Consider the following 26025-nt stretch of genomic DNA (forward strand, 5'->3'; position numbering starts at 1 on the left):
TGGTTGATGAGAGACCAGGGGACTCGGCACCTCACCATGGCAACACAGTTACAGATGGCATCCCCTGACATAGACCAGGGCTGTAGGCTGGTGAGCCAGAATAAAATGTGAAATATTTAGCTTCGCACAGTTCAGGGGCCTATTCTACAAAGCTGGTTCAGAAGTAAAACAGGTTAAGTTAAGAGGTAAATCATGTAATAGAAGAGCCTTGAGTCCTTAGATGATTTACCTCTTAACTTAACGTGGTAGATGATTTACCTCTTGACTTAACCTGGTTTACTCCTGAACCAGCATTGTAGTATAGGCCCCTGATAGCTGATGGCTGTGGGTGGGATCAAACTGTTGTCGTTATGGAGCGGCTATGATCAGCCAAACGAACACTTTTCATTAGTCATTGCCATTCTGCTGTCCACAAAGTCCTGCAGCCTAAAGATTCAAACATGAGGTAAAAACAACTTGTTTGGTGACCTGTGGCCTGTTGTAGAGATCTTACACAAAACAGTGCTGGACCAACTAGACTGGCCAAAATATTTTTAGCCGCTAGGCGGGTTCCTCTAGTTTACCAACTACCCGGGAGAAGGCGGGTAAACCATTAACCTTGAGGTAGTGGTAAATCATCTAAATGGAAGAGATGGAGTTTTCTTGACTGAAGGATGTCTATTAGCAGGTTAACCCCTTTCTGTAGGTTAACTTAGCCAGGTTAATCACTTAACCATGTTCTTGAAATTACCACCCAGGGATGCATAGTCTTCACATACACAAAGGGGGTTGCCTGGCTGGAGAGCAAAGTCAATAAAGGACTTATAAACTGGGGCCAACTCGCACTACTCCCACCTCCAAATAAAGTCGGGTGGTAATGTCGGAGCCTATGGAACCACTCAAAATATTAGCCGACATTTATTTCTCTCTATGTGCGGTTGTTTCAGACAGTCTTTTTGCTAAAAACAATGGTTATTTTGGAATGGCTCTTATTTCTCATAACCAAACAACTCGCCAAAGTCAGCCTGCTATGGTTGTAGAATTCTCACTTCAACTGCCTGGAATGCCTTGAGGTGGGAGCTGGAATAAAGCAGGTAGGGGAAGTCCCATGTCCCACTTCATTTTACTACTCTGGAATGAGCCATTTACTCCTGCTCCTCTGGCTAACGCGAACAGAAACCAACTTAAGCTTGGCATATTTTTAGATGAAAATTGCCTGTTTCTTACAACGCCAAATAACAAAAGGCTATGGTTTTGGGTTTCAGAAACTCTGCAAGACAAGCTGTCATGTCCCCCCCCCAACCCCAAACCCTATTTTACTGACAAAAGAATGTCGGTTAGAGAAGTCAAACCTTCAACGGCTATGTACAAAAGATAATCAGGGTGCTGTTGATCAAATCAGCAAGACTCAAGTTAATGTAAACTGAGCTTGCTCACCATTATTTTCAAAGCTCATGGGTGTAGACAACTGCTGAACGACAACAATATCAACATTTCTACACAACTTTCTCACATGTGGGACGTTGATAACTTGTTTGTTGATAACTTTGTTTGTTTAACTAATTACTTTTTCCAAACAGTGCTACCTGACAATCAATCAGTGACATGCAAGTGTTTCTATTAGATGGTCCTGCCTCTAAAGACTTTACAACCCCACACCACAGAGCTTAAGTGCAATAATAATCTATGCAGCCATGGAAAACTTTGTCCATTCAGAACATGCTTGGTCACATAGTTGACATCATTCCTGCAGGGTCAGCATAATTACAATTCTATGCTGTATCCACCAGGTGGTCATATGAAGCTCAAGATAGGTCTATCAAGTTATATTATTTTTTGTTCATTATTCATATCCAAAGCACGCAGCAAACGCTATTGTTTGACACATATTGAATTATTGATGATTTTCCTTTTACAGTGTTACGAGGATGCACCTATAAGTTCATTTTGTGTTCCCAATTAGACCTACTTCAGTTTACCTGCTACCATACAACCAATTAATAAACATAATTATCTTTCGTGAGTATTGTGACATGGACTTCAGATGGAGGTTTGTTCTTGAGAGCACAACCACAACACTTGAGAGCACAACCACAACAAAAGCGCACAATACTGCAGATAACGGACACCATGACAGTACTCATCTGCACAAGGTGCTAACCTTCAAGCGAGGTGTTGGCTCAAATGAAAAAGTTTTTCGTGAATGTTTATTCTCAAAGAGGACCACACTTACTGGCCAATTACAGCACTTCCTTTGTGTCCAAATCGGCCCAATTAACATGAAAAGGCTGTTATGGCCACTGACTGTCAATGGCAACACCTCTGATGGTGTAATGTAGCTAACAAACAAATGTTAGCTTTTACCCAAGAGATGTGTGTACAACTGCCGTAACCTCCATCACTATCGATTAATTTGAAGGCTTACGTTTTCTAATTACACCAGCTCGTGCACCACATGAAATGTGCGTGCAGAATCATTTATGCAAGTCTCTGTAAGAGCATCACGTTAACCGTGTCAAGTTAAAAATCAGCTAGCAGTGGCTACTAGTTAGCTCTTTTATGGAGACAAGGCGTACGTAGCTGAGTAACATTAGCTAAGGTTGTTATGCAGCACCGACAAAAAAACAACCCGAGCGCAGATGTCAATCAAAATGTGCAGTTTTAACATTTATCCATGACATCACATGTCTGACTAAAACGACTGGGTTAATTCAACCAGACAACGGTCCAGATGCTATATTAACAGGGCTAAACTGAGCCTGGTGGCTAACATGCTATTACGCAGTAGGGGGAACCTGACAGATACAATTGGAACTGCCCTCTCTTGCGGGGGCTCTGATGCTTCTAGGTGCTGGACAACGCCACTTCACCAGAAACCCAAACAAAAATACGCATTCGGATGCTCTCCTGTAGCACGACTCCATCGAATCATGAACAGACGATAAATTTACCTCTGGATGGAGAATAGGGACACATCCAGCTTCTTTCTCATAATCATCCATAGCGTCAGCCATCTTGGTGGTCAACCTCGCCGAGCATTCTGGGTAGCAAGGTTCTTGCAGAAACAAACAGGACAGCAGGAGGAGGGGATGCTTTTTGCCAGCCGATGCAAAACAGTACGAAACAATCTGCCATGCTGTAGACTAGTGAACATGTCAGTGGGATGTGCCCGTGGGTGAAGCATTACGTCATGCCATATTTTGTTCGCATGCGATCATACCATGGATTAAATCGCACACAAAGAGAGAGAGAGAGAGAGCTTCATTCTGGTTTATTGAAATTGCAGTGCTGCTCAGTGCTGGTGAATCCAAATCAAGGTTGTCACTCTGTTTCAAGCTTCCCATCAGCAGCATCAGGACCTAAGCATCAGCTCAGCATCTCCTTGAAAATGCAAGCTACTGTAGGCTTTATCATCCTGGCAATGCAGGCCTTGCCAATTTTCTTTTAGTTCACCTGTTGTAGCACATATACAGTGTGCAATCAGCCAAACACAGATATTGGTTTCTGCAGATCGAATCATGAATGCTGACTACATCTAATTATATTCATCCATTATAGGGCATATTGCAATAGTTTTTCCTTTGCTGTTCTGAAAACACCTAATTGAAGTAAAATAAGTCCATGTAGCTTGCCATTGTGTCTCTAGGCTATGTTAAATTGACCATAAGCTAGGCCTTTTTTATACTAAAGGCCTATTTTAATCATGCAACATCCTGATCATGTTCATGCGATACGCATGGGAGAATAGATATCACATGATACAATGTAGTAGGCCTACATACTACTGTATATGATAGGTTACTGTAAAATAGCCCAGAATAGACTAGAATAAAACAATTTTAATGCACATTCAATAGGATATAATTTGTGCATAAAATGACCATATCTCATACAATGTGCAATGTAGGCCTACTATTTTCATGGCAGAATGAATAATGCCTTCTATCTAGGTTCTTGTTTCATTAACTCATAACACTTATGGAACACTAAAACCTGGAATAGGATGACCTCTGGCAACATAATTATATTGTCTGACATGTAAAATGCTGACACCAATTTTACCCTAGAAGGAATCTATTGCTCACAAATAGGCCTTCGTCCGGTTATAGATGCTGTAAGGACTTGATAATGAACTATATTGTATGTGCAGCATGTGAAGTCCCTCCTCCCCTTACAGTCCACAGGACACAAAATTACATTTATGCCTTATCCGTGCAAGGGAGCAGCCATAAATGGTGCCCCGGGGAAGCAGTGTGATGAGACGGTATTATGCCTAGGATACCTCATGGAAGAGGACGGGGGAGAGCACTGGAAAATGACTTGATCCACCAACCTAGCGGGTCGGGAGTCGAACCGGCAACTGTTGGGATACAATGACACCCTAACCACTTATACCCATGATGACTACAAGGACTGTCCCTGGGAACTTTGAGCAGATGTGAGAATAATTTGTTTCTGACAAATGACCCCTATGCAGAAAAAAAGAGATTCCTGAATTTACCCTCCAGAATGCATTGATGCCTGACATGATGATTAGTTTGGCTTGTATGAGGCAACATTTTCTAACATTGAGATTTTTCCCACGTGGGATCTTTCAGATATGATGTCACTGCCTTAATCTCATGAGAAATATCAGACTGCATAACATAGGCTATCTAAGGGGAAGGAAACCACTTCATCCATGGGTTTCATTTGATACACTTAGTCCAAGAACGTTTGTTACATAATCATTCACAATCAAATAGCTTGAGAAATTGAGGACATTACACAACATTGGTTATGACACAATTCAGCCACTAGATGTCTTACTTTGCTTGGATTTGGCACCAGAGTCGTTCGAATGATCTGTGTTCCAATCGGCTACAATGTAAAGCCATTGAGGCTCAGGCATGTTAACAGATATCAGAGCGTTGATCCGCGAGCCGCAGCTGAACGCAGACAGACACTCAAGAACACAGAGGGGAAGCCTCTCAGTAGACAACCCGTCCCAGGGCTAGCTGTGGAAATGAAATTGTTTTGATAGGGAAGGGGTGATGCTTATGCCGTTTGTCGTTATGTAGATACGTTTATCTTAGCTGCTTATGTTCTCAAGCAACTGGTAATTGGAAGTGCATGCCCGAACGTGATCTGGACAGATCAACAGTAACCTGAACATTTCAGCCTAGGGAACTGCGTTTGTTATCTAGCTAGTACTACCCATCCCCAGCTAACTTACCACGGGAAGACTTTCTTGTTCAGACTGACTACCTGTGATGGAGTAATCCACGGGTCCATCAATGTCTGGTTAAAATCCACGGGGCTGCAGGTACCTCGATGACCACAGGATATTTACACCAGAAAGCCATCAACCATAACAAGGTAGGTTTGGGACAACTAAATTATCACTTAGTCGGCTAGCATAGCAGTTTAGCATATTATCATGTCATCATTCAGTTTAGCATGTCCTCCGCCCCTTCCCCTGTAGTAACGTTGCCGTTAGCAAAGACAGACGAGAACATCATCCATGTAATCCCCAGCCACATGAAAAAAAATGTTTTCCCTTCAGTTTACTTCGTTTTGTGTCAGCTATTTTTAATTCAATGCACATTAGAGTACCGAATGGCTTGACACACTCCCTACACTCCTTGGGAATATGATGTCCATGTGAAACTACCGGTATCACTACCATCTAGAACCCTGGTCTAAAACAGCTAAATACGGGGTAAATATGTTTGAGTTGAGACAAGCCCTTTGGTTTCACATGACGCCGTATTTCCAGTAGGCTCTTTTAATTATTTATAGTGACATATGGCGCGTGCAGCTTTTAACATGACATTCCAAGTACTAGAAAACAGCCCAAACGTGTGTTATTATTTTATGTGAAAAAATATGGTTGTTCTTTGAACCTATTCTCTTTATGTTGATTTTATGACAGCTCAAATCGATTTTTAAAATGAAAAATAACATGGTTGTGTCCAGTCCATGTTTTATGGTTATGTGTCCAGTTGGCTATGTTATGGTAGGATAGGTGTGTTTTGTGAAAAGCGCTTGTGGTTACATGCCTTGTGCTGGAATCCAGCCCAGTCCAGCCCTTCCCATTTCCCTGGTCTGAAGTATTTTCCTCCATCCAGAAAGTTGAATGAGCAGTCAGGCGTCTACAGGCGTATAGCTACTATTATGGCACGTACATCATTCTTGTCTTCAGCTTTCGGTTTCAGATATCAGGTTTCTACTTTCTACCGTGGACCTGGCCAAGTGTACTGCAACTTGACTCCACTTAAACACTTTCAATATGTGTCTCCCACATCTTTTGGCAATCTATGATGAGGTGGCCTGCCAAGCTGGAGAACATATTGGGGATTAAGCAAAATCATGGTCTGTGTCAAGTCTTTAATACCGTACCGTAGCAGAAATTACTTGTTCTGTAGTTGTAAATACTCAGAATTGCTTATGGCCATGACATTGCCACACACACACACACACACACACACACACACACACACACACACACACACACACACACACACACACACACACACACACACACACACACACACACACACACACACACACACAGTACAGTAAATGGAAACTGTATGGTCATTATTCAGGTGTGTCCTGTGTTCTGCATAGGACATTAGGACAGTGGCGTACCATATTTGGATAGCACATTTCCATGTTTCCCCTCATTGTTCATGCATAACAACAAATGGCCAAGACTGAGAGACCCTTCAGTAGAGGGACATTCAAACCCTGGACCTCACCATGTTATACACAGCCCAGGCTATTGGCATTTGCCTGCCAAATGATGTTTCCATTGAGTCTTAACCTGCACTTTGACTTGTTTTGGTGTTTGCATAGCTCCCCTGCGACACCACCTATCTATTGCTTGATTTACATGTGATGTCTTTTACTGATGGACGGATGGATGGGGCCTCTGTCGTTCGTCATCTGTCGTTTACAGCAGACAGTGTTGTATTTCTGACCTCGGTCGGTCATGCTCTATGGGTCACCATTTTGCCCTCACCACCACCACCAACACCACCCTCCCCCCAACCCGAGTCCTGTCCCATGGGTCATTCCACGCCAAATCAACAAGAGCCCGCGCACTTAGGTCTCAAAAAATTCTGAAAATATTACCAAGTGTACCCATGGTACTTAAGAGAAGCACTGTAAATTTATTTGAATGTAAGATGTATACTCTCCGTGTTACAGCCAATTTTACTGGGGGAGGGGGGTGCCCATTTTGTTCACACTCTTTTTTTTGTCAAAGTTCACAAGCCCGTAGCTCAAGAACTAAACCATGTAGTCAGCTCAAATTTGGCATGCTAGTACATAGATAGGAAGAGTTTGTTGCAAAACTGTCAGTTTTGGTCTGTATGATCCTGCATCGACATAGCATTCCCTCAAAGATGATACAAATTGTACTGGAGTTTTTGGCTGTGCTCTGTTTAGGCCTTCAGAAGACATATTTGTGCCCAACATAGCCTCATGATTTTTCCCCCTTGTAGATACAAGTAGAAACACTCCCATAAAAACCTATAAATAGAAAGGAAACCCCCATCAGTGTTTGACCAGAAGACCTCACAAGTCTGACAAATCATTTTGGGTGTCATTTTCAGAGCACCAGAACACCTTGTGGGATTGTCCACAGATTTTTATTTTATATTTTTCTTCATTCTCCATGAAGTCTTCTTTTTAAAAATGTCAATGAGACTTGTCTTATGTGATGTTTTCTTTTGTAATTTCCACCCTGAACATGGGCAAAATGCAAAAAGAGAGCAACATGATTTCGATAACATTTAATGTAAAGACTAAATAATCAAATGCAAATTTTGCCCATATATGATCACCCAAGAGTCCCTGTGCAGGGGTGCAGGTATCCCTTTCAATTTCAATGATTTCAGGAGCGTTCAATGTGGGAGCAGGTTCGCACACCAAAAGAGACAGTAGGTCAGGCACAAGGAGTCATGTTGTTACTTTTTTTGACCAGCAGATGGCAGCGGAAGAAACGCATAGAAAACATATTGCCCTCAATGTGCATGTTGCCCATGTTCAGGTTCGAAATTACAAAAGAAAACACCACGTAAGACAAGTCTCATTTGCATTTTTAGAAAGAAGAATTCATGGAGAATGAAGAAAAAAATAAAATAAAAATCTGTGGACAATCCCACAAGGTGTTCTGGTGCTCTGAAAATGACACCCAAAATGATTTGGCAGACTTGTGAGGTCTTCTGGTCAAACACTGATGGAGTTTCCTTTCTATTTATAGATTTTTATGGGAGTGTTTCTACTTGTATCTACAAGGGGAAAAAATCATGAGGCTATGTTGGGCACAAATATGTCTTCTGAAGGCCTTAACAGAGCACAGCCAAAAACTCCAGTACAATTTGTATCATCTTTGAGGGAATGCTATGACAATGCAGGATCATACAGACCAAAACTGACAGTTTTGCAACAAACTCTTCCTATCTATGTACTAGCATGCCAAATTTGAGCTGACTACATGGTTTAGTTCTTGAGCTACGGGCTTGTGAACTTTGTCAAAAAAAAGAGTGTGAACAAAATGGGCACCCCCCTCCCCCAGTAAAATTGGCTGTAACACGGAGAGTATACATCTTACATTCAAATAAATTTACAGTGCTTCTCTTAAGTACCATGGGTACACTTGGTAATATTTTCAGAATTTTTTGAGACCTAAGTGCGCGGGCTCTTGTTGATTTGGCGTGGAATGACCCCCATGTGATATTTTGTTTTCCATTGCATTGTTATGGCAGGGGTGGTGTCGTGGTTTAGCTGTCAGTGGTTCTCATTGGATAAGTGGTCCCTGCTGTTTGTTTATTATGTTAATGTGTTTCCTGGATCAGGCGCTCAGTATGATTAGGAAGTGCCATTTACTTACACTCTGTCACGGCATGCAGGCTCCCAAAGCAATGTCCAATCAACAAAGTGTGTCTGTAAACTTCATTTTGTGAAAGGGACATGCTGGGACAAATATGAAAGGAGCCACGGTTATTTTGTATTGCTAATCTGGTCAAATGAAATTCGCTCTAAATTTCATGTTTTGTAATTCTTCATTGTATTTTTGTAATTACATTGCAGTTACATTTTGTAAATACATTGTCCCAACAACAATTTTTGATAGAAACAATCAAACAAACAAGCAAATAAATACAAATATACAGTTAATAATTCTCAAAAATGGAAAAAAACAACTCTTTAACATTATTTGACTAAAAGCAAATCTATAAGCAAGTGTATAACATAAAAAAAACAGTACACTGCATTATTTAATTATCAAAAATAATATAAGTTATGGTGGATATCGTAGTTTTAGAATTTGCCCAGCTACCAATGTTAGGACCTGCCAGCTGCCATGAGTACCTAAATGTTTGGCACGTAGTCCTACTCCTACACATATGTGGGCTATGCAGCAGTGTGGGTCGGCTGACAAAATGTCTTCTGCAGTAGGCATATATTATGGGCAGGACAGTATAGTGAGTCTATAGAGAGGAAGCAGTGAGCTGGGAACAGGAGTATGCGCTGTTCTTCATTCTGTACCATTGTCAGTCTCTCTGGAATGTCGCCGTGGGAGTCCCAGGCATCCTGTCAGCAGGAATAGTCTGGTCTCTGCTCTGCTCTGCTCAGGGGTTCGGCGTGTGTGTGTGTGTGTGTGTGTGTGTGTGTGTGTGTGTGTGTGTGTGTGTGTGTGTGTGTGTGTGTGTGTGTCTGGAGAGAAGGCGAGGAAAAATATATAATATAATTTAGTGTGTGTGTGTGTGTGTGTGTGTGTGTGTGTGTGTGTGTGTGTGTGTGTTAAAGGCCATCAAATCGTGACTGGTCGTCTTTCTGGTCGTCTTCAAGGGAAAGGTGACTGATGAGCATTATTATTGGTCATCCTTAGGGCAAGGCAATGCATAGAGGTATTACTGCCCATCCTGTAAACAGCAGTAGGTAGCTCTGTAACAGGCCATTCCAGAGGAGGCAGGGAGATATTTGTCAGTCTGGAGATTGCCTGTTAAAAATGTAAGAGGATGAGAAGTGGTTTGCCGCCCTTAACTGACCGACTTAAACGAAAGGGGACAATAGGAGATGCCTACTCCTGGTCTGGACAGAGGAAGGAAATAAGGAGTCATCACTGCCCATCCTCAGGGAAGGAAATGCAAAGAGCAGTAGCCCTATAACTGCTCATCCTAAAGGAAAGGACACTCTTGGATGTATTGCTGCCTGCTCTGATAGTAAGGGGACCAGGAGAGGTGTTCACTGAACTTCCCGACTTTTAGGAAAGGGGACAAGATGATAACGCCTAACTGTGCCCATCCTCAAAACGCTGTGAGGAGAATACCTGGCAAAGAGGAGAGACAGAAGGACTTGGGGTGCATTCCAATATGCAAATTTGTGTCCTCCACTTGTGCTTATGGCCTCATACCAGGATGTAATGCCTTCTGATGGCATCACTGACAACAGCATTATATTTCAATATCTCACAAAAGCTCAATTGTAAAGTCATTTTGTAAACTGAATGGTGAATGAAGAACAGTACTCCAAATATTATTATGGTTAGGCTGACAGCGGGGAAACTTAATTGTTTTCTCCATGGAGGCAGGGCCAGGAGGCGGGGCGAGGCCACAAGCACAAGTGGAGGACACAAGTCTGCATATTGGAATGCACACTGGGTCTACCTAATGAGGTGATGAGGCGAGTGAGGCACTAGCCTGACTTCTTCAAGGAACAACTAAAAAAGGAGAGGTTTATCGCTGCCCATCCACAGGAAAGGAACTTTGAAGTAGGGGATGAGGAGAGGTAGGCTCTTTACTGTCTTGACTTCAAGGAAAAGGAACAAGAAGTGGTATTACCGCCCATTCATAAAGCCTTGAGGATGATGTATTATTGCCCATTCACACAGCCTTTTTTTTAAAGTATGTTTTTTGGGCTTTTTGTGCCCTTATTATGACAGGACAGTGTGAGAGGAGACAGGGAATGAACAGAGAGAGATATGGGGTAGGGCTGGGAAATGACCCCGTCTGGACTCGAACCGGGGTCCCCATGGGCATGCAAGCCCAAATGTGGGGGGGCTTAGCGCGCTGCGCCACAGCGCCCCCCCCACACAAACCTTTTGACGAGAACTCAATTACTTGGATGGAGGAAAGCTAGAGAGGAACTAGGTTTATGTGATGTGGTGAGGAGAGGGAGGCGATTGACTGCCTGACTTCAAGAAAAGGGGAAAAGGGTGCATTACTGCACATATCTAGTGGAAGAATATAAGAATTTATGTCTGCCCATCCACAGGGAAAGAAATATGGTGGGCAGTAGGTGTATGGGACTCGGATGCATTATTATAGTATGGGGATGTTGAGAGGTAGGCACTTTTCTGCCTTGACTTCAAGAAAAGGGGTCAAGAAGTGGTATGCCCATTAACCCCTTAAGATGCGGCTTTATACATTTGTTGTTACCAGTATGGTAATGACCAAGTCGTGGTGCATTACTAAAGGGCCTGTGTTGTGTCATAGTATTGTAGTGCTGTGGTAGTTACATTTCAATGACTATTACAGTGTGCCACTGGAGGTACGGCGCGCATTAAGGGGCTACGGCAATAAGGAAAACTGTACAATGTTGTAGGGAAGGAGAGACCAAGAGAGGCGAGGAGAGGTAGGCACTTGCCTGACTTCAGAGAAGGGGGATACAAAGTAGGCACTGACTACCCTTTCTTAGAGTCTAGCAATTGGGAGAGATTGTATTGCTCATCTTCTGGGAAAGAAAGAGGGAGAGTGGAGAGGGAAAGCCAGTCATCCTAAAAGAAAATGAGACACTGAGAGGTAGGCTGTTAACCTTAAGGCCATTTCTTAAAGTCTACAAGTCGGTGAGAAAAGGTAAGACTGCCTTATCCCATGAGAAGGAGATGACAAAGGGACATTACTTTGAATGTGATGGGAGGCTATAAGGACAGAAGTGAGGCACACAGAAGTGATGGTGCCAGTGCTAAACGTAAGAGCATGAGAAGAGAGAAGAGTCATTCGTGTCCAACCTTAGTAGCCTGGTTTGTCCATTATAGAGCAGAGGGTCTAGTCCTGGAGATCTAGGAGGGGTTTGGGTCTTGTTTAGTTACAAGGCAACAGGCTAATCAGAGAAACGTGGAGGGGAGCGGGGATTGGGGGGGGGTATTCACATCAATGGCCACCAGCAATTTCTTTCGACATCATGAACAAATGTTGGAGACTAGATACTATAGGACACATACAGTATTTCAAATTCCAAAAGAGTTAACCCCATTCTCCACTTCCACTAACCATGTTTCTCAGGTCGTCAGTTCCAGACCACCTGTACAATCCTAGGGGAAGGAGATGAGGACAGGTGGGTCATTTCACGTGAAATCAGACACTTTGGGACCCGACCGACCCGGATTTCAATCATACTTGGTGTGCCTTTTCAGTAGCAAGGTAGCACCCCAGAACTGCATTGGTTTGAATCTGACACTAATATTAAGGGAGAAACAGACTAGGAAAGGTTCACATGTGAGGGTAGGACACTATACATTCAGCCTTGAATATATCAGTCAGTGTTAGTCACAAAAAGATGCCTGTGGTGTTGTTTGAAAGCTCTTTTCTGGCTCTACATATTACACAGTCACCTTGGAATACAACTACTCTCAGAATATGAATTATGATAAATTGAAAAATTAAAAATTGAATATCTAAAAAACTTATATTTTAAAATGGCCAGTTCCTTGTCCAAACGTAGCCGGCAATGTCATGAGCAGCACCTAAAATGCTGGTGTTCGGTTTGTTATTCATTTCAGAGAGAAGTTGACTCACAAATATGGCATCATACAGACCACTTACTAATAATATGGTAATACCATAGTAGCATCACATGACAAAACAAAAACAAAACAAAAATGGTCAGTGTCCATGGTCCCAGGTTTCAGAAACTAAGGCAGATGTCCATTTATACACACCAAATGATGATATGTGAATGTTTGAACATTCCTTCTCTGTGTACCTGTGCCATCTTCCCTTTACCGTACTTTAAAGAGATAATCAATGGCTACACTCTCATTTTGTACTCTACCAGTGCATTTGAAGCAGCAGCTGTGTCTTTTGTAGATAATGTAAGTACGTCCCGTTACATTTTCAAGCATCAAAGGGTATGTTGTAGCTGTATATGATGGCAACTGGTGGCTAGCATGTGCTGAGGAATGTATGCCGAGCACTGGAGAGGTGAAACTGAACTTCCTGCATCCTCATGGGCCATCTCCATCCTTCACTTTTCCCTTCAGACCAGATAGACTTGTCATGGATCATCAGGATGTGCTTCTGGTAGTGGAACCTGTAACTGCAACGGGACGTACTTATACATTATCTACAAAAGACACAGCTGTTGCTTCAAATGCACTGGTAGAGTACAAAATGAGAGTGTAGCCATTGATTATCTCTTTAAAGTACGGTAAAGGGAAGATGGCACAGGTACACAGAGAAGGAATGTTCAAACATTCACATATCATCATTTGGTGTGTATAAATGGACATCTGCCTTAGTTTCTGAAACCTGGGACCATGGACACTGACCATTTTTGTTTTGTTTTTGTTTTGTCATGTGATGCTACTATGGTATTACCATATTATTAGTAAGTGGTCTGTATGACGCCATATTTGTGAGTCAAATTCTCTCTGAAATGAATAACAAACCGAACACCAGCATTTTAGGTGCTGCTCATGACATTGCCGGCTACGTTTGGACAAGGAACTGGCCATTTTAAAATATAGGTTTTTTAGATATTCAATTTTTAATTTTTCAATTTATCATAATTCATATTCTGAGAGTAGTTGTATTCCAAGGTGATTGTGTAATATGTAGAGCCAGAAAAGAGCTTTCAAACAACACCACAGGCATCTTTTTGTGACTAACACTGACTGATATATTCAAGGCTGAATGTATAGTGTCCTACCCTCACATGTGAACCTTTCCTAGTCTGTTTCTCCCTTAATATTAGTGTCAGATTCAAACCAATGCAGTTCTGGGGTGCTACCTTGCTACTGAAAAGGCACACCAAGTATGATCGAAATCCGGGTCGGTCGGGTCCCAAAGTGTCTGATTTCACGTGAAATGACCCAGTTATAGGATGGTAACGTGTGTTGTGGCTGGAAGACAGGACTGAACGAAAGGGGAGACTTCCTTGAAGGCAAGCTCACTGAGCTGGATAAGCCAGAGTACATTATGTTCATTTCACTGATGATTTGGTCATTCAGTGGGTGAGCTGAGCAGAGTAAGGCTGGGCAACAGGGCAAGAAATTCCTCATGTAGTCAGATATTGATTTTCATTTCTATTTTTATCCATTCGATATTGCCAGTTTGAGAACTAATACATAGAAATCTTACAAGGCACAGATGTCACACGGCCTTTCTTTGTCTCATGTTGCTTTGACCATAAGTATAACATGTTCAGGCTTTGTGTTTCTTGTCGACAATCTCACACGCTTTAGGGAGCATAATTCATGAACATGGCGACATACACAGTTGCTGCATGGGACTGAAAACATCTGGTACAATTAAAGCCACCTTGAAGCCACGCAGCAATGCTTGCAGTGGCTGATCAGGTCGGGTTCTACTTCCCCTTAATGGAAGTAGCCTACATGTGGCATTAAAGTGACATCATGAAACCATTTGATTTGTCAGTGCACAGTCTGCCTTTAAAATTATATTTCACACACTGTGTGTGTGTCTGTGTGTCTGTGTGTCTGTGTGTCTGTGTGTGTGTGTGTGTGTCTGTGTGTGTGTCTGTGTGTGTGTGTGTGTGTGTGTGTCTGTGTCTGTGTCTGTGTCTGTGTGTGTCTGTGTGTGTGTGAGAGTGACTCATGGGTTATGAAGCCTACTGGTGGTGTGCTTGATGACCTCACCCTGGTTGCTTGGTGTGGTTTAGGTGGGGCACATACAGTACACTGACATGACTTTGATCACTTGAATAGCTACTACCATTGTGACTAATGCACTAAGACTGTGACGTGAGCAATATTACACACAACCAAGATAACAAGGTTTACGGAAAATATAATCTTAGGACTATGTCGGTTATAATTTCCTAAAGGTAGATGGGTAACGGTAAGTTAATCTCTTTATCACTTGTTTGTTTATCACTCTTAATCTTTAGCCTACTTAAACTCAGAAAGATTTGTCATCTGACTCTTTTTTTACCTGTGTCACATCAAAACAGTTCCGGACCTCATGAGGCTTATTTAGGTAGACAGAGAAGCGGGGAGGTTTCCGTTCCCCTTCCTCTGCTTAATCCAGTGTGCACGCCGCAAGTCTGAGCGCTCGGTAATCAGAAAGTTGGTTTTCCCTGCAAACAGGAAAATACTTGTTTTTTCTCGAACCGTGGCGACAGTGCGGACACCAGCAGGTTCATCCGTCTAACAAATTTTCACATATGGAGAAGTCAGGAGTGCATTATTGTATCTTTGTATTGTAACTGCTGTGGGAATGGACGCTGGCACTTTTTTGGTTGGCCTTACAACAGTAATGTTCAGTAATGAACAGTAAATTGTACATTTTTTTTCCAAGTCTGTATTTGACAACAAGCAATCGCCCATCTATAGTGTAATCGTGCTGTTTGCAGAGTATGTAATGCAACAGTTATGAGTACACTGTGTGCAGAATTATTAGGCAAACATGTTTTTTGACCATTTTGTCTTTTTTATGCATATTTTCCAACAGCAATCTATATGAACATGAAAACCTATTTGATTTAAGCATTCCAGGTCATGTATATTTGTATAGCCTAATAAAATGGGTGTGTGGTCGAAGGTGCCCAACACCTTATATCAGGTGTGCATAATTATTAGGCAACTTTGTTTTCTTCTGGGAAAATGGGCCACAAAATACATCTAACAAACTCTGAAATGTCTATAAACAATTTTGAAGTGTTCTAGAGGGATGTGGCTGTCTTGAAATTTGCAAGATGTTGGTCACGTTCGCACAGAACTATCAGATGCACCGTTACAAAGTCATCAGTCTCTTAAGAAATGTCACTGCCAAACATTGAGAAGAATTTAACGTGAAACTACAAAAAAATTATTACCCTGCAGTCCTATCATATTCCAGAACAGAAACCAACACAGAGTGTCCAGAAAAACAGGGTATTGAGCGCTCAGAGACATGGCCAAGGTAAGAAGGGATGACACCAGACAACCATTCAACAAGTTAATTAAGTCAAAACGGGGGCAAAAATACCTGGGGACAAAATTTTCAAAGGTTTTATGGACTTGGGAAAGTGACTCTTGACAGACAGGGTGGATGAACCCATGGCTGGATCTTTTAGAGGGAGAAAATTGCATCTTTTACGAAGACAATGGTATTTATGCAGTAATCTGCTGGTATTTGAGTGGAACTCAGCAACTGATCTGAGTGTGCACATTACTGATCTAGCCATAGGCTCATCAACCTGGTCCATTAACAGTCACTTTCACTAGTTCATAAAACCATTGAAAAAACTGTCTAAAGACATTTCTTGACCCAGTCTCTTGTTGAGTGGTCTTCAGGTTTCAGCCTGTTTTACCTTGGCCATGTCTCTGAGTGCTGAATACAATGTTCTTGTGGACACTCGATGTAGGTTTCAGTTCTGGAATATACCAGCACTGCAGGGTAATAGTTTTGTGGTAGTTTCATCTTCAATTCTTCTCAATCTGGCAGTTACTTTGTGAGCACATGTCATGTGACACTGATGGCTTGTAACGGTGCATTAGATGGATGTGACCAATATTTCAAGACAGCCACACCCCTCTAGAAGACTTCAAAATTGTTTATAGTCTTTACAAAGTTTGTTAGATCTCTTTTGTGGCTCATTTTCCCAGAGGAAAACAAAGTTGCCTAATAATTATGCACACTAATTTTGCCCTGATATAGGGTATTGGGTTCCTTCGATCACACCGTCTCTTATTATACCAATATGCATGACCTGTAATGCTTAAATCCAATAGGTGTTCATTTCCATAAAGGGTGGTGGCGGACAATATGCATAAAATGGACGATATTGTCAAAAAAACTTGTTTGCCTAATAATTCTGCACACAGTGTATACAAGGCCACCAATATTATATCACAGTCTCAGACTCTGAGGACTCATCAGAGGCATTCAGCTGCTTAGATCATAATGCCATTTGACTATCATAAATCCTCGTCGAATGTTGTCCTCGCCTCAACCCTCTGTCTTGTTCTCCTGTTGTCTTACAAGAACATAAGGATCAGCGCAGAGACAGGCTGAATGGCAAAAACGTTTCTTTGTTTATATCAAAATAGGAATTCTCCTTTTTGACAAAAATCTGTGTCCCGTTAAAACACAGCGTTATACATTTGTTGTTGCCAGAATTGCAAGGACCGAGTCGTAGTGCATTACTAAATGCCCTATGCTATGTCATAGTAGAGTAGTACTATGGTAATTAACTTTTCAATGACTGTTATAGCGTGCCTCAGATGGTACGTTGTGCATTAAGGGCATACTACACATCTGAGTGGATGACATGAAGAGTGTAATTCAGAAAGTGTCTTTTTAGAAAGTCAGGGCAGGGAAGTGTGATGAGTCCAGGCTCATACCCTTCGAGCTGCACGGCTAGTTCTGTCAGCTGATAATACAGGTTTGTGACTGAGAGGGTAGCCAGTCCGTCGAGGTGAGCCCTAATCTGCTAGAGCAGGGATGTCAAACTCAGGCCCGGGGGTCAAATCTGTTGCCTGGTTTTCATTGACTTCAGATCTCAAGCAAGAGACAGACAGACAGACAGACAGACAGACAGACAGACAGACAGACAGACAGACAGACAGACAGACAGACAGACAGACAGACAGACAGACAGACAGACAGACAGACAGACAGACAGACAGAGAAAAACACGGAAAGAGAGTTTGTGTGTCTTGTCCTAGAATTTTGTTCCTTCCAATTATCCCTTCCGCATCACACCAGTTGTGTTTTCACTCTCTGCAAAGAGGAAGGAGAAAGGGAGCTTGTTAGCTTAGAGGACTTCACCGACACGCCGCACCATACTGCACCGCACCACCAGGTCTCTAGTGAGCTCGCTCCAGTGTCACAGATGGCTGTGCTACTAATTATTCATGGACAAAGTGAAGCGTCACCCTCCCTTCTCTGGCAGTGCTGACACACACACATGCGCACACAAATGATCTGTTTCCCAAAAGTGTAATTTGCTATCCCTCCCCTGCACCGCACACTGAACAATGCTTGGACATTAATAAATATCTCTCAAGGGGGAGAAGATGTAGGCTAATTGAAGCGCCATAAGCTTAACTTTTGTTTCAGAGGGATGTCAAAAACACAGAATCACCTTGTGAGCTTGCCACACTCTGAATGATTTCTGAAGTCTGCTTCCATAATTGTACAGTCACACTGGACCTGTCACACTGGAAAAATCTGTATTATTGGACAGGTGTGCTTTAAGAGCATCTCCATGTGGCATTTTTGGAATAGTGACGTATATCTGATACTGCACACATCAGTACAGCTGTGATATTGGGGAAAGGAGATGGTCCCTGCAACGATCCCTGCACTGGACACTGAATTCAAAGAAATAAGAATATTTACATTCACATTGTTATTGTCTTTTGACGGATAAAATGGCTTGGACAGGCTGGGATGGCACCTTGAGTAATGACTGTTTTCTATCTTCACTCCACTGAGCGTGCCTGTGCTCTGCTTTGGGGTTCAAAACAGAGTACAGACAGTACTGGTATTCACTCCGTATCCCACCCAATTAAAAAGAGAAACAGATAGCGGAAAGTTTTCCATTGTCAGGACCATCTTTGAATTGTTTGTTGTTTTTCATCTGTTTTACGCCTTTCGTATTCTGGATAACAACTGAGCGCAAGCACAACAAAATGTGCCTCCCAGACTTTAAATGAACCTGCTTGAACATAACCGAACACTGTGCCATAGATGTAAAATTCATCAACAAAGATGGCAACACACTCAAAATTATTTCTCGGCTTACTGCTGCTCCTCCGTCACAACAGAGCAGTGGGCGTGATATGGTTATATTATAAAACCGTGTGCTGTGAATCTGACACATGGGGGTTGTTAATGTATTCATACTTCAAAATTAGAATTAGATGTATTGCCTTGCTTCAATATGGTCTAGGTCTTATCAAGCATGTTCTTGCTCAAATAGGCTGTGTATGGCGCCAGCAGTATCAACAGCTGGCATGGATGAATGTTGTGCCTGCTTGAGAGAATGAGGCCGGTGAGGGCTAGCCTAGTTTGACTTGATTTGCAGGGTTGCCAGAATGGGGCGATTTCCCTCCCATCTGGGCTGTTTAGAATAACTATCTGCGGTTTAGGAAGAAGGATAAAGCATTGGGTGAGGTTTTCAATAGAAGTGTGGTCATAGAAATTACAAATGTAATAGATTTCAAATAGTTTCAAATTTGGCAGTTTTTGAGCATTTATTGGCCAGTCACATCTAGCAACCTAAAGGCAACAGATGCTTTTCAGCCATGTTGAATGTTTTACGTAAATTAAAATATCTAGACCAAAATAAAGAAAATCTATATTCTTAGTTAGTTGAAGTGATGTAGTGCAAGCACCAAACATGCTTGCTGTGTGCACAGTGTGACATGCTGTTTCATACAGACTCATGTGTATACCCACTTCACGTTCCATGCACACACTAAGTGTGTGTGTGTGCGTGCCTGTTATGCCGATGTGTGTGTTTGCATATGTGTCACATTGGGAATGAGCTGGTTAGCGATAGGAGCTTCGACAATGTACACGATGTGCCCTTCCTCATTCATTCCTCTCCTGGAGGGCAACATAACAACAACAATAATATGAATGCGTCAAATTTCTTTCTTTATTTGTTTATGTTGTGGTGAGCTGTGAACAGGATTGACTAAGGGTATATGGGAGATTAACCTTGTTCAGCCGCTGGGCTGGGCTGGGCTGGGCTGTAGTTCATTTGGCTGGCTGGCAGACAGATAGTTGTGATTTACAGAGATGTTCACCCATCTCATCCACACTCCCCCTCGCCTCGCTCTGGAGCCTGACCGCCATTTGATCTCCACACAAATCTCAGCCAGGTGTCCGAGTGTGTGCACTTTCAGTGTTAAGCTTATTTCCACACTGACTGGTGTTAAATTCAACTTGCTAGTTTTGAACAAAACCAAAATGATTTTCCGGTGCTAATTCAACACTTAGGGACAGGTCAGGAGTTGAATCTACGTAACATGCTATTGAATGGGACAGTATGCTGAGACTGTATACACTCGTGTGGATGGGAAGCACCATTTCAAGGCCTGCTGTGGGTGTGTTATAGCTGTATTCAGGTCTCTAAATTAACTTTTTTTCATCAGTCGTCAAAATGGCTAATAGATGTTATTTCATCTTATTACCAAACACACACTCACTAATGGGTAAAAGTGGCTAGTAAGTTGGTCTTTTCTACTAGAAATTTCACCAGCATTTGACCATTTGGCTGGTGTTAATTTAGAGCCCTTGCTGTAGGTCAGTAAGGTCCGAGAGGTCATTTTAAGGCTGGGTGTGACACTGCAGAGTGTGATTGATGGACAAAGACTGGACAGACGCCACAGGAATCCAGTGCTCTCCAGTTCTACTGGTCTGCATGCACAGCAACAGCTAATAACATGGTCACACGACACTTTTATGGTGTAGGTGTGAAGAATCTCTCCGTCTCTCTGTCTCTGTCTCTGTCTCTGTCTCTGTCTCTCTCTCTCTCTCTCTCTCTCTCTCTCTCTCTCTCTCTCTCTCTCTCTCTCTCTCTCTCTCTCTCTCTCTCTCTCTCTCTCTCCTGTCTATTTTGATCTGTCTCACATGCACTCCTTTACTGCAGTGCACACTCCTTTACTTCTTGCACAGGTGTGCTTTGTGTTGTTGTTTTTTTTCTTGTGGAGGAAGAGAGAGGGGGGGCAGAGTCTCAGCTGGAATGCTAATATTACTCTAAATATAGACCAGGGCCCGCCTGCCTGCCTGCTTGCCTCTCCTGCCGGCCTCGCCTGCCCTGCCTGCGGTACAAAAGGTGAGCCGTGGCTCAACCAGGCAGAGCTTGTAGTGTGCAAATGCAGAGTGGCTTGGTTGATTGAGAGACGCAGAAGGCGAGGCGGAGAGGTGTACAAAGTAAAAGGCTGTGATTGTTATCGACCCATTGTACCGTAGGGGGTCGTCTGTGTAGCTAGCTAGCTAGCGCCCTAATTACATAAGGCCTGGGGGTGTTGTTGTTTGTGTGGCGGGAATGGTGAGGGATTGAGGTTGGGATGGAGGCTTATGGCTAATTGTGTTTTGTAGCTTTCGACTTTTTGTTATCAATTATGAAGTGAAGCAATGTGTTTTGTAAACGGCCTGTCTTTATTTCTGAACCAGACTCAAGTGATGTTGAGTTTTGTATGCTATGCTTATAGGCAGTGATGGGCAAAATGGATTCATGAATTACAGTCTAGTTACCTTGTTTACGTATCTACTTCAACCAGCCAATCACCTGGCCAAATAGGACCGATAAAACCAAGTCTTTTGGAATATGTGGCACAGTGTATTGTAACTAATTAATCCATTTTGCCTAACACTGCTTAGGTAGCCTAGCATAGTCTACAATCTTCACAACTGTGAGCAATATAAATTATTTTCTCCTTTTTCTTTTTTGTCCTTTTTCCTGCTCTCATTTCCCCCTCTCTGGCTCTGTTCCTCCACTTCTTCTCTGTGTATTCCCTGGGCTTCATGCCACTGTAGGATTAGCCTATTAACTTGCTTTTGATGGATTGAAGTGGCCCTCATTAAAAGCTACGTAAGTATTGGGGATTGTGTTCGTAGCTAGCACAGAGTGTAAGAGAGGTAGGCTATGCTCTGCTGGACTTTTCTCATCCCCTGTGGCACTGCAAAAAATCTGGAGAAATGCCTCTCCCTTTTTGTCTCATTGAATGGGTTGTATGTATGGCAGTAAAATTGTTGCCCATGGCACTGGGTGTAATGTGCGGAAATGGATGTCCAGGTTTTTTTGAATGGGCAAATATGCTGTTGGGCTAGAGTGGTGTCTTTGAGGTTGATGCTTTATGCACATGTACTGTACATACATGCCTGTGGTCATGAGTTGTGCAATTCAATTTGTCTGCCACCTTGTTTAATGGGTTAGGTCTGGTGTTGTTTTTTGTTCCACAATAAGTGTAAAGGTTAGGTAACAAGGTTGGCCATTCCTTAGCCCAGGCCCGCCCTCGACTAATGACTCTGTGACATGGAATTTCTGTCTCTGACGTTGTACATAAAATTTTATGGTCATGCCAGTCTAGAGTTGTCTATTCATAGTTGTTGTTGACTCGTTCAGTGTTGCCCGTTCAATGTTTCCCACAGAACATTTGTTAGTCAAGGTGTCTAAGGGTCTAAGACCCTAGTTAGCTGGTCTTAGAGACATGTGACTATTATAACTGGAAAGTCCATGTCGTACAGATTCATAAGAGATATGACATGAAACCCTCAAAATATTCACAAATTATATAATTCTTTGGTAAAGCAACTTAAAGAAAAAGCAGGACAGCACTCCACGTTTTTGTGGTTTATTGCCCGTCAGACATTTCGGGGTTAACTTTCTTCAGTGTCGGGCTTCAGTGTGTTTGCCCGACACTGAAGAAGGTTAACCCCGAAACGTCTGACGGGCAATAAACCACAAAAACTTGGAGTGCTGTCCTGCTTTTTCTTTAATTCATATATTCTCGAGGAATGAGCACCCAGTTGTTTACTTTGTTTGAGTTGAGCGCGTTACAGCCCTTAGTAAAGCAACTTAAGAAATTGCCTTTCATAGTACAGAATATTTAGCTTTTCTGGGCATCTTGTCAAGGTGGAAGGTGGTTGTTGTCAACATGGCCACCATAACTGTAAACTCCTGTGCACCCGGTTTCACAACTCGATGAAGTTGGTGCATTCCTTAACCCATTTAAGTACTACAGAAAGCATGATATTAACATTGTAGGCCAACTGATTCCACTGGGATCGTTTAGCTTATTTTTGGTTAATTTTAGCTACTTAAGGCATTCAACCTATTAAATTATTCATTTTATTTTGCTATGTTTTTTCTGCCAACCTGCCACGGCCCCCCTGGCATTGCTTTGCACCCCCCCCCCCTCCCCAGGGGTCCCCGACCCCCACTTTGAAAACCACTGGGCTAGGTCATTCCCAGATCACTCTGGCTCTTGTCACAAGATCTGTGCTGCCCTCTCTTTCAATACTTAAAATTTCCAGTGTTTCCAGTGTCTGTTCAGCCCCTTTATGTGTTTTGTAACTTCTGGTTATTTTCATTCAACATGTGCTGTCTTTTTCGCAGCACAAGACAGAGCTGAACAAACTTGCATTCACAGACCAAGTGTCCTTTAGGAATTCTCAGTCTCTTGGTTGATCCATCAAATGTGACTACAGAAGTTTGTTTCTTTCACGTGAAGTTGAAATGGACATTACTCAACAAAATTGCAATTCTGTGCACCTAGGGCTGAAGCACAACACATCTAGTAAGTATTGGAGAGATTTGCTACCCTTTGATATTCTGCAGTGTGACCTGAGGTGAAATCTATTCCAAGCTGCATTTCTGTGACTTTGACTCCCGTATTCCAGGGGGGATTTCCAGAGAAAAATGGATCATCTTTTCCTGGGATTGATGTGATTCATGTCATTTTCAAGAAAAATATTAGGCTTCCAACATCAGGTTGATTCACAACATAGAAACACGTCTCTCAGTTTCTGTGTTCATATAGATATTGCAGTACAGTACAGTGAGTAATGTTACCATTTGCTTTTGCCAAGACTTCCAACAGACCATTAACGGATGGATTATCTTTGGGAGTAAATCCAGCTTCATCTAAGATTTGACTTCAATTGAGCTGTGCGTAATGTTAAATAATGATCCACATCAAGCACATTACACACTTGGCTAGTCACCTAGTTTTGAACATCATCCAATATTGTAGGTAATCGTTCAGTGGCGCACATATTTTAAAGAGCTTAGTCCTTTTCATTTCTCACTTCGTCCTAATCCCAGACGTACCTACCTAAGCTATTGCTTGCCAACAGCGAGCTGGATAAACCAGGTGAAAGCATTGTAATCACATTGAGTTCAATAAGGATTGATTTTTGTAACGCACGCGCGTACACACACACACACACACACACACACACACACACACACACACACACACACACACACACACACACACACACACACACACACACACACACACACACACACACACACACACACACACACACACACACACACACACACACACACAATATCATGCTCATAGCTGTAGTTGTTTGCCAGGCATTCTCGCTATTGAGTAAACAAACCCTGATAACAGTATCACTCATGTCCTAGCAAAACCAGATGGCCTGAACCACACACACACACACACACCGGCTACAGCCGTCATCTGTTTGGACCTCGGGGGCTTTTGGTGTGCGATTTTAATCACTTATTTATTTCATTTATTCATTTGCAATTTCCATTCTGTCCTAATTGTCATGCAAAGCGGGTTATGGAAAATGGGGACCAACCACCTGCCCGCAGCTTGCTGCACATAATTCTATTTGGTAAGAGTCCAGAGAGAAAGTGTTGCCCATTATTTAGCATTATTAACAGGGCCTGGTCTTTGTGTCATGGAAACAGATAGGGAAGACGGGCAGGACAACGTCTGAGGTGAAGAGAGGTGGAGCGGGGGGAGGGGAGGAGGGAGAAGGGAGGCAGGGAGGGTGAGGATGAAGGGAGGTGGAGGGGAGGAGGGAAGGGAGGGTGAGGTAAGCGGGGGTGTACCTAGCCCAGTAACAACAGTCTGGATCTGAGTCAACCCTACCACTAATCCATCTAAGCCAGACAAGAGAGAGAGAGGGAGAGAGAGACGGGTAGAATGAGAGAGGGAGGGAGAGAGACGGGCAGAGAGAGAGAGAAAGAGAGAGAGAGAAAGAGAGAGAGACACAGAGAGAGACACAGAGAGAGACACAGAGAGAGACACAGAGAGAGACACAGAGAGAGAGACAGAGAGAGAGACAGAGAGAGAGACAGAGAGAGAGATAGAGAGAGAGAAGGACCAACACGAAGGCACAGCAGAGAGAAACAAACAGAAAGAGAAAGTGATTGACCATTAGGTATGCTCCCATCCCGCATCTCATGTCGTGACGTCGTTTAGTTCAGGCTAACCGATCACAGTCAGCGGGTGACCAGGTCTTGCGTGTTCTCTGATACTCATTCACAACTGGAGACGTCGCAGGCAGCCAGCTTGACCCGTCACCCCTAGCCTTAGAGCTCCAGGCTTCCCTCTCTCTCACTCTCACTCTCACTCTCACACTAGTCTATCAGGCTTACCACAGAGCAATGAGGGCTGTGCGGTGTGCATCGTTGCTAACTGTTGTCAACTTGGTTGCAATGCAATTTCCCATTGGCTTAATTGTTCGACACAATGTGGTGAAATTTTACCATAAATATGTTACAACAATGTGTTTGTTTTTTACACTGAATATGCCCACCACCACTGCAGGGCTCAACCCTGCTCAGTAGGGGTAAAACGGTATACTAAAATCCTCTGTACCTCGTTTTTGGAGTCACTGTTGGTAACAACACAATATGGCACAATATGGTAACAAACTGGCTAAACCATTTTCTTCTTCAGCACATGGTTTATTGCATCAGAAATTGTCAAAATACTGTACAAACAAAAATACATTCAAAACTGCTCTTTATTAATAATGATTTTTAAAACGCTAGCTACATTGGAATTTAAATTAAATGATAATTTTAATTTAAGTGTTGCATATTCTTACGCAGTTTTGTTACATTGGGCTAAATCAATGTTACCAGTTTACTATCTGTACTTTGTGTTAACAGTTCATCTTTAACCCATTTTGTCCTAAGCCCTTTTTGGGAAAGGGTGCCTTTTTCCTATTAAATCCTAAATATCTCAGCCTCCGAAGGACATACAAACATGAAAGTTGAGTTATATTTAAAAGCCAAGACCGTCCTCTTGCATTACAATGTGTTCATTCAGCTCTAACATACCCACATAATGAAACAGCTCAAATCTCAAAATCCTGA

The 26025-nt window shown here is 42.6% G+C and overlaps 2 protein-coding genes across 5 annotated transcripts in view; one reads left to right on the forward strand and one right to left on the reverse strand.

The window, feature by feature from the left end:
- The window catches only part of zdhhc17 (zinc finger DHHC-type palmitoyltransferase 17), a 58095-nt gene extending 55005 nt beyond the window's left edge, over window positions 1-3090 (reverse strand). Inside the window, exon 1 of the mRNA XM_063217158.1 lies at window positions 2931-3090. Coding sequence (XP_063073228.1) covers window positions 2931-2993 — 63 coding nt within the window. The 5' untranslated portion in view covers window positions 2994-3090. The remainder of the gene's footprint in view (window positions 1-2930) is intronic.
- Window positions 3091-4893: 1803 nt separating this feature from the next.
- The window catches only part of osbpl8 (oxysterol binding protein-like 8), a 201293-nt gene continuing 180161 nt past the window's right edge, over window positions 4894-26025 (forward strand). For all 4 annotated transcript variants that reach the window (XM_063217159.1, XM_063217160.1, XM_063217161.1 and 1 more), the window contains exon 1: window positions 4894-5337. The gene's annotated coding sequence lies outside the window, so the exon portion shown is untranslated. The remainder of the gene's footprint in view (window positions 5338-26025) is intronic.

The sequence above is a fragment of the Engraulis encrasicolus genome, chromosome 15 (assembly GCF_034702125.1).
Source record: "Engraulis encrasicolus isolate BLACKSEA-1 chromosome 15, IST_EnEncr_1.0, whole genome shotgun sequence".
Classification (NCBI taxonomy): Eukaryota; Metazoa; Chordata; class Actinopteri; order Clupeiformes; family Engraulidae; genus Engraulis; species Engraulis encrasicolus.